This window comes from Podarcis cretensis, assembly GCF_951804945.1.
Source record: "Podarcis cretensis genome assembly, chromosome: 12".
In the NCBI taxonomy this organism is placed as follows: Eukaryota; Metazoa; Chordata; class Lepidosauria; order Squamata; family Lacertidae; genus Podarcis; species Podarcis cretensis.
Genome location: NC_137181.1, coordinates 27031956 through 27041858, shown reverse-complemented (window position 1 = coordinate 27041858; position 9903 = coordinate 27031956). Strand labels below are relative to the sequence as shown.

At 39.4% G+C, this 9903-nt stretch overlaps 1 protein-coding gene across 2 annotated transcripts; it reads right to left on the bottom strand.

Moving 5' to 3' along the window:
• Nucleotides 1-478: 478 nt before the first annotated feature.
• Nucleotides 479-8578, bottom strand: CLDN12 (claudin 12). 2 transcript variants are annotated; one of them, XR_013832292.1, is made up of 4 exons: nt 8413-8578; nt 6291-6357; nt 3797-4613; nt 479-1497 (listed from the first exon to the last, which is right to left on the bottom strand). XR_013832292.1 is itself a non-coding variant. In XM_079948378.1 (3 exons), exon 3 carries the CDS (start codon nt 4590-4592, stop codon nt 3855-3857), a length of 738 nt encoding a protein of 245 aa, XP_079804504.1. In that variant the 5' UTR covers nt 4593-4613; nt 6291-6357; nt 8413-8577; the 3' UTR covers nt 479-3854. The 2 variants fall into 2 exon arrangements, 1 of the variants encoding a protein (XP_079804504.1); XM_079948378.1 differs by having other exon boundaries at nt 479-4613; nt 8413-8577.
• Between the last annotated feature and the right edge of the window lie 1325 nt (nt 8579-9903).

Below are 9903 nucleotides of genomic sequence, written 5' to 3'. Positions count from 1 at the left end.
CCCTGTTGGTTCATAGATGCCAGTTCCTATGTGTACTTTAGAGATTTGAGACCAAACATTTCCCCCCATAGACACATCATTTCCCACAAATTCCTTCTACTCCCACCCATCTTTACCCCCATAGTAATGGAAGGAGACAGCTCAACAAACATGCTGGATTTAGTTTGACTACACATTTCAGTTCCTGGGATCTCTCTTCAAGACTGCAAATGTGGATTCAGAATACTGCCACCTCATTTATAATGTTTGTCCTCACTGTAAATATGTTCCTTAGTAGTACAAATCTACACTCATTTAACTGCATGTATCCCTTTCATCTTATTTAGGCTTACTTCCCAGTAGATGTCTATAGGGTTACAGTTAAGTTACTGAAGTTTGCTTAGAGGGCAATCAAGCAGCCATTGTACTAGAGAACTCTGAACTTTTATGCTCTCTGAACTGATCAATATTCAAAACTAGCTATAGAAATAAGCCACAGTTGCACAATACCATTTATAATTAAAAATACATACTTTCTTTTACAAAAAAATGTAAACCATAACGAAGCATAACTAAATGCCAAAAGGAGAATTCTATATTAGGCAACCCTGAAAAAATGGATACATATTCATGCAGAACACAAGAACAGAAATGGAAAAATTGTTTTCTGTAACAAATATTGAAATTCACATTTTTCTCTTGGTACAAGCTAAACAAGATCAAAGTTCAAGAAACAGCTTACAATTAAAATAAAATCCACGGGCTTTTGCATACAGAAGCAGGTTCAGAATTTTTAATAGGTATGCATTTTGGGGTAACCTTGTCTTTAAAGGATGATGTACAACAGCTAATACATTTGGCTCGTAGCACCAATAGTACCAGTCAAAAAGAAAATGTTAAGGCAAGCACATAACAGAAAACTAAAAAAAAGTTACCAGTTTGAAAATACAAACATCTAGACTAAGTTCCTGTAGCAGATGGCTTTAAAAGAAAAGGACCACTTATAGAATTATGACTGAACCATGTAGTACTATCGTTTGAAGCTCTCAGCATCATTCATGCACAGTGCAGGCTGCCACCCTTCCTTTGCTGACTGAAACTTCAGATACAGCATAAGGTGTTGATTTGGGGTGCATCTCACAGAACTGCAGCAGAAAGCAGGAATGATATGAAATCAGACAGAGAAATCTTGCACTCAGTGGAGCTCTACTGGAGCAAGATTCTTGTGTCTGATTTTAGGTAATTTGCCCTTCATACTGCCATTCTGGGTGGCACAACCTATGCTGATCATCTGGAGAGGCTTTTTAAGAGTCTAGGGGGCTTCAGTGGAAGGAAGTTTGGTTCTTCAAGCTGCCTTCCACTTGCACATCATTGGACACAAATCAATGTTAAATCAAGAACTGGTACATCGGAAGGAAGGGAAAACAAAGAAAGCTGCACAGCACATTTTTAAGTTTCAAAATGCCTATGAAAGAATCACAGGATCTTCAACAAAACAAGCAAGTGGATATATAACCTCTGAAAAGAGAAGGAAAAGGGAATGCAATTATTTCATTTTCTAGCATCATTGATATTATACCTCTGTCAACAACTATACATAAAAGTTAAGGCCTGCCTCATACTTTGGGAATTCATCAATCAGATGAGCGGTGAATGTCTGAAGCAAACTGAATTCACCACATGTGGTGAATTTTTACATCGTGCAACTGCAAAGCACTTATCAAAGCTTTCAATTTTCACCTGTAAACAAATCAATAGGACACTGCTGTTCCTAATCCCCATAGACTTCAAAGTAGCCGTGTTTCAGTGAATTTTTTGAATCAAAACAAAAACTCTCCTGTGACTTGGGATTGATCTACCTAAAATTTTAATCACAGTAAGTATCAGTATGGAACACATCGCAGAAACCGGGTTTAGAGGAATGCAAATTGTAAAACGAGATCCTGAGTTTTCTTCAGCTTACACTTCTGCTACTTAAAGAAAAAGAGAATTTTTGCAGGCACCCAGTTCGAAAGATGAAAAATTCTCTCTATAAATGGAATGTTGATAAGTGCTTTGTTTTGACCATATTTTTAGACTTGCCTAACTATTTAAGAATATATAGCCCTAACAAACTAAGAAAACCAGGTTTTCCTTCAGCTAAAACAAATGTGTAAAGTCTTGGTTTCCAGAGTATGTTCAGAACCATTTGTGGATTTTTTAAAAAAGGAATAGCTCAAACTACATGCTCCATAATTTCTGAATACTTAAAATAAACCTTGACAGCTGATACCTGCTAGTATTTTTTTTCATTATTCAAAAGGCATAAATACCACCAAATGGGAAAAAATTACCTGAATACAAGCCAAATACCTGATTCCTAATGAATAGGGGAAAAGACCAAGGTCAGAGATGGAGAAGTCTGACCTACATGAAAAGCTACAGCACCAGAAGTCCTTTAAAAAAGTCAAGTCAAACACTGCCTCTAACAATAATCTCATTTTCAAAATTATTTATATAAAAATACTGTGAAATCACTATTGTTACTATTAATTCAGGGGCCCATTTTCAATACAGCAAACCATAAAAATAATCCTAATTTAGTAACACAGTCTAAAGCTCAAAGGGCATTGCTAAGCAAACAATGAATACAGTGCAGCAGATTTCATTCGAACTTATAAAGTGTTTAAAATAATTCTGATATTTTTTTTAAGTTACAGCAACAGGAATTTTGGTTATCCAAAAATCCTTCTTATAAATAAATAACCCAGAAAGCCCAATATAACTATATATCAAAATATAATAGCATTCTATGGCCCCATTTAAAGAGGTATCACTCCAGTTTAAAGAGTCATGGCTTCCTCCTGAAGGGAACTGTCGTTTGTTAAGTGTGCTGAGAGTTGTTAGGAGACCCCGATCCTGCTTTAAATGTCTAGTGCAGAGGGGACCTATTAATATAGATTTCTAGTTTTGATGAGCTTTAGATAATTCCGAGACTATTTGAATTATCGGTATTGTACTATGTAAAATTTAATTGTAAATGGATTCTGGTCCAGAGAAAGATGTAGCCTTTAAGAAATATCACCTAAACCTAAAAGCAAATGCAGGCTATGCTATTGCAATGGGGGGAATTATTACAATGAATCATCAAAATCCCTAAGTTTGTCATTTTCAAAAATACAAAATGGCTATCTTTGAATGATCTTATTAAATTCTGGTTGTTTTAGATTAGGTGTAAATTTGTGGAAAGTCACAAATATCACTGATGTTCACTTTTTGCTTTCAGTTTTTATTATATTGAATAATGCTGCTTATATACATATTTCTTTTTATTTAAAGGTGATTCTTTTAATAATTAAACAAAACAAATGTTTCTAAATAAGCAAAAAACAACAACAACAAAATGGCTATCGGTAAACATTGTTACAGCCCAGGCATTTTTGAATTAGGTAAAAATTTGGACTGACAATAAGTACTTAAAAATGAAAGTTTCATGCACTGGGTTATAAACACCAGCAGGCATGTTTTTTTTCCAGTAGTACAATTCATGGAAGAAACTAGTTCAAAATATAAAAAGCAAAAAGTTCCCAGTCTTTAATTTACCTATGAATTCACACGCCACCAGTTTTCATGAGAACTAGAAACTTGTGAACAGCTTCAATATCAAAACAAGTAGAATTCTAATATTATGGCTCGCTTACCTAACTACATTCCTATCTCCGCAGTATTCCTAGATAGCGAAATCGGAAAAGCTATCAAGTTATAATAGCAAATTTTTCCCACCTAGCCTTGTAAAACATTTTTAGATGTCTCTGAGGGAATGGGGAAAACACTTCACCTGCAGTGCCTTGGCGAAGGAGAGAACGAGCAGGTGCTTGGCTTCTCCAGCTTATCATTTAGGAAGCGTGTGTGACAACCGGAATGTCAATTTCAATGGCAGAGTGGCGTGACCGTGCAGAATAAGGTTGGGAGGCGTAACTATGCACACTGGGCGCATGAGGATACAGAGGCTGCCAGAAAGGGGAAGGAAGCGTTTTGCATGCACAATACCAAAGGAATAGGAGGATGGCTGTAAACAATAAGCCTCCTGCACTGGCAATGGCAATAAACACGGAGATGTCAAAGGAAAAAACCGGTTCGTATTTCTTGTTCAGTTCTTGGTTATGAAAGATGACCCAGATAGATGGCGACAGGCAAATGACACATGCAAGAAGAAAGAAGAGGCCGGCCACAAGATGGCAGCCCGCACTGTTTATGAGACATCTGGCCTGCTTGATGTTGGGCACGGTGGTTATGAAGGCGGTATTACACATGCCGATCAAACAGAGAAACAGAGCCAAGACAGTGGTTAACATGCTGATGGGGAGAGCAAACTGGAGGACGCGTAAATCCAGCTGGTCAACTGCTGTGTACCACTCGGTGTCGTAGATGACGCAGTCTTTGCTGCCATCAAAGCGAACACACTTAATCCAGAGCCCAGTGTACACGGTGACATTCTTCTCATTCTTGTTATAGGTGAAGAGTCGCATCTGTCTCCAGTTAGGCAGCAGAGCCGCGGCAATAAGTCCAGATAAGGCAGCTGTACCAGAAAGGAAGGCGAGGACTGTCGCAGCATGGACATCACGGCAACCCATCTTAGCCAACAAAAATGCCTCCTGGGGGGGGGGGGAACTTTACAAAATCATCAAGAATTATTATCTGAATAGCTGTTTTTACGATCATTTTATTGTTTTACTCTGTTTGTAAACTGCTGTGATCGTTTTTTTAAAAAAATCATAATAAATGAGTCTATAAATTGTATGAGATAAATAATAAAGAAATATTCTGATCGACCCCTTTTTTTAACCATAATGAGGGAGAAATGACTGACAGTCTTGAAATATAAATTAAACTGAATTCTGAAGAATCCACATTGGCGTTTGGGTTGTGCAGGAGGCTCTGCTCCAATGGGCCACTCTTATTAAATAATACTTTTTTTCAGAATCAGCAGCTACTTGTGGGTAATTAAAAAACAGCAGGCGTAGCTGGTATAGCAAAGGAGATCCGGTGTACCTTCTTTGTCATTCCCTGGGCCTCTCACCAAACTATCCAGCTATAGTTAGGTTATAGCTAGGTTTCATGCTTATTTAATAATGTGTGTGAAGAGGGGACGGACCCTGCAACCATAATACGGAGTCTTTTGCATACTGATAAGGATCAAATTATCAGGGACGCAGGTGGCGCTGTGGGTTAAAGCCTCAGCGCCTAGGGCTTGCCGATCGAAAGGTCGGCGGTTCGAATCCCTGCGGCGGGGTGCGCTCCCGCTGCTCGGTCCCAGCGCCTGCCAACCTAGCAGTTCGAAAGCACCTCCGGGTGCAAGTAGATAAATAGGGACCGCTTACCAGCGGGAAGGTAAACGGCGTTTCCGTGTGCGGCTCTGGCTCTGGCTCTGGCTCTGGCTCTGGCCAGAGCAGCGATGTCACGCTGGCCACGTGACCCGGAAGTGTCTCCGGACAGCGCTGGCCCCTGGCCTCTTAAGTGAGATGGGCGCACAACCCCAGAGTCTGTCAAGACTGGTCCGTACGGGCAGGGGTACCTTTACCTTTACCTTTAAGGATCAAATTAAGTTGATAAAGATCTAAGCTGAAAATAAGTCTTTACAGACACCAGCACTTATTATGTATGATCAGAGATTAATGTTTTAATATGCCTTCAGTTGCATGTTGGGAGACGCTCTTTTCTAAAGCAGCGTTTCCCAAACATTTCCCACTCATGGACCATTTGAAATTTGCTGAGGGTATTGGTGGGTGACGATTATTTTTCTGCCTGGTGTAGCCATTGTGCTAGATGCTGTATGATTTTTAATTGTATTTGTATCTGCTTCTTTTTTATATTTTGTATTTTATTGCATTCCACAGAATTCAACTTGTAATAAAAATAAAATACAATACATACAACATAAAAGGAGCAATACAAATAAAAATCACCACAAATATTTAAGGGGATTGATATGTCATCTCCCATCTTCAGTCAGAAATCCAGAGACGGCCACAGACCACATGACTGAAACTCAGACCAGATTTCACTTGTGGTGTAACAATTACCATGGACAATATGGATTGATATAAAAGTTAGAGTTTGGAAGAAGATGCAGTTTTAAATATTTAAATCAGGGCTCCAGGGAAGGGGTTGGGGGAAGTCCTGAGATTCAGAGAAATCTCTGTATATGGATATGTAGTTGGATTTTTATTTTTTTAATTTTGTATTGGAAAAATAAAAAAAAAAAATTTTTTTTAATAAACTCAGACCAGTTTGGGAACCCCTGTTCTAAAGGCTTAGAAAAACAAACTTACCAAGAGATTTAACCAAATCCAGAATAACAGAAGAACTCTTGCAAGTAGTAGAACAATTCTAATAGATCTAGTGGGGGAAACAACAAATTAATTCTGGAGAAAATACAACTACAACAGATATAACAAACTAGTCTTCACTTATATAAAGCACTTCAAAACACTTCATTATCGTCACAATTAACTTGTAGGAGTGAATCACTGCTATACAGATGGGACAGAAGGAACAGGGGTCAAGATGAATTCCTCAGAGTTAACTTGGCTGGAGCCAGCTTCCCAAGATCAAAAGCTCCCCTTAATGCACAATACCAGTTTTTTACACAGGGGAATATTCAGTAATAGTTGACCTCCAAAAGTGCTAAGCTTGTAGGAAGGAGTTCCATCAACACATCTTCATACTCAACTCTTCCCAAACTATGACAGTGTTACATTTCTTCCTAGGAGTCGTCAAAAGAGAAAAGTTTTGCTATTTTTCTACCTTTGCTCCTCAATACCTATCCTAAGGGCACATGACAGTATTGCAGAACACTCTGCACCCAAAAGTGTTGTACAGATGAGTAATACTTTTTTTATGAGATACAAGCCTGGCTCGGATCTTCTGCATGTGCAAGTCATTTATGTACAAAGGGAGGCTGCAGACTTCACCCGAGGTGCTCAAATTCACGTCTATGTTGTGCTTCTCATACACATGTAGGCAACACTCCAGGTGATCAGAAACCATATTTCTTCAGCATTCCTGACTGCGTGGAGTGTTGTATATATGCACTGCAGACGTGCACTTAATTGTGCATTTGGTACCACCTGCTACCCTCTACATGTAAGATCTAACCTTAAATATGAAAAGTCAGTGCTTAATATTAACTTGTAAAAACATAGTACAGTTGCCAATCTTTATCTGGCAAGGATCATGCATCTCTAACAGTTACACAAGAAGAAATTCAACAGGTTAAGTTTTTTCCATCCCTTCAAAGCTGGGGAAGGCTTTACAAGCTGAGCTTGGATTTAATCACCATAGTTCATAATTAGAAGGATGCAAGATCAATTTGAGAATGTAGAGGGAACCACATATGACTTGCATTGATTCATTTATGTGCTAATAACTGGGTCAACACTTGTGATAAGTGTATTTGAACATAACGTGATGTTTATACTGGTTATACTGTGGCCAGCATCTGAACTGTTTCACCTTCAATTATGGGTTATCACACTCAAGGAAGGTGAGAAGCCGATTGTAATCACCGTTTTGAAACCTTTAAAAACACTGTACAGAAACTATAAAAAGACAGTCACTTTGCTTGCGTTACTATTGATGACTAAAGAGATGGAACAACTCACAAGCAAGCCTCAGTGTGTGGGCCAAACTGTGACTCGGGGCATAATAAGTATCAAACCATTTGAAATACAAACACAAAGAGAAGAACGTAAGAAGACCTGGATCAGAACAAAGGTCTGTTCAATTGAGTGTCCACAGTGATCAAGCACATGAATCGCACAAGCAGGACATGAGAACTCTCCCCTTTTGTGATTCCCAGCAACCAGTGAGGCGTACTGACTCAAAAACCTGAAGGCTGCATATAGCCATCATGAATAGCAGCCACTGGTAATTTTTTCTTCCATGAATATTTCTGGTCCCCTTTTAAAACAATCTGAGATAGAAGACACCGCCGTATCAAGCAAGCTGCAGCAGATCCCAAAAAATAATTATGGGTTGTTTGAAGAACCACTTCCTTTGCGCTGCCCGGAATCTCCTATTGATCGCCCCATGTTCGAGTGTTCACCCCAAACCAGAGTATCAGAGAAGGACCAATTCATTCATTTATTTTTAAAGGCAATATTTCACGCCAGGTGTTTATATGTTCATGCCATCAATCTTTAGGGTGTATTCTAATACTTATCTGGGAGTAAGTCCCATTGAACTTACTGAGACTTCTTTCTGAGCAGATATGCATAGGACTGTGCTGTTAAAATACATCTACGCCGAAGTAAATCCCATCTATTTCAATGGAAATTACACCTTATCGGTCCGTAGTGACGTATGATTCTAATGAAATCCAGCCTCTCTGGAAGGAGCAATGGCTCACATATAAATAAATGCAGAAGGAGAGATTATCTCCACCGTACTCACCCCCTTCCCACGCTCGAGGGACTTAATTTTCAAGCATCCAATTTCTCTTCCCCCTCTTGTTGACGCTAAGGATTCCCACTCTCGGCTTTTCAGGAAGCGGCTGCCTTTTCCAGGTGTGCCCAAAGGCTTCTGGGATTGTAGTCTCCGCCTGCAATGCTCTTCGTTTCACCTTCCTCTCTAAAGACTACAATTCCCAGGGATCGCTCTTCCTACTCTATTGTTCCGGGTGCTCCCTCTTTCTGATTGTATTTCAAGTTGTTTTCTCCAGCTCCATCGCGCGTTTCTGGAAAGGAACTGATGCTGGAATAGGACACTGCATCTCTTCAGAGGCTTCTTGGTTATCAGTTTTCTCTTACCCTTTTGAATATGCCAGCTGCTGCGCAATCTATATATTCTCTGCCTCTCTTTTTAAGAATTGCGTGTCCAGCTTTCCCCTAAAGCATAATAATGGATGCCTGATCTCAAAACTGTGTTTTCTTAAAAAGTCTCAGCTACAGCATTTTGAGAAGGCAGCTTTTAAGACCTGGCTATCACTATCCACCTTGAGTCTGACCTGGAAACTCAAATCTGAAGCAGCAAAATATCAGCCAAATTCCAAAACACGACATAACCAGCTAAGCATGTTCTTCAAGGGGATGTGGGGTTATTATTCCCGTCAGAATCCCCCTCCCAGGCTGTTTCTGATACAACTTGACAGGGGTGGGGAGAGAGAAGAGAAAGGATATGTTAGAAACCACCCAGAGTGGCTGGGGCAACCCAGTAGAAGTAATAAATTTGTTATTACTACCAATAATAATTCCCACACTACAGTACAATCTTACACCCACACAAGTAGAATTTCACTTCGAACTCAGCTGCTAGCTTTCATATGTATTATACACCAAAGCATTCCAAACATGGTTTCATCAATGTTGCTTTAAAAGCCTCATTTTCCTGTGATCTGTTTATTTTTAATGTGAAGGTTGGCAGTAGCCATATTAGGTGAGGAAATGTGCAAGGAAGCAGGAGGGAAACCAGGACCAGTGCTATTTATTCCTTGGGCATCATTGCAGTAGATTATTCAGGACCATATTAGGAAGCCATCCCAAAGCTGATCTGATTATATGGGAAGAATCAGTGGCCTTTGCTTCCTTTCCAATTCAGTTGCAGCCATCTCTAATCAACCATTTTTAGTGTCCCTGCTCAAAAGAGGTGAGGAGTTCGGTCTAATTTAGGCAGACATAATTTATTCCGATCAAGAATGTATAATTCCGTAGTGCAAAATTTGAGTTTTGTTTATCTTGGATTATCTATGGCTGTAGAAGTGACAAACATTCACCATTTACATGTCTGTTCCACTAAAAGGCATTCTTTGCCAGCTACTATGTTAATTTCCAGACCCCATTTTTGCCACTGTTGTCTAACTCATTTATCTCTTCCCTTTTCCTCTGTTCATCTTAGGGGCATCCAGCATAGAGACTATGTCATTGCCATGCTTCAACTTAGCACTGC

Excerpts from the sequence above, each read along its gene's own strand:
- CLDN12 (XM_079948378.1), bottom strand. The coding sequence starts at position 4,592 with ATGGGTTGCCGTGATGTCCATGCTGCGACAGTCCTCGCCTTCCTTTCT.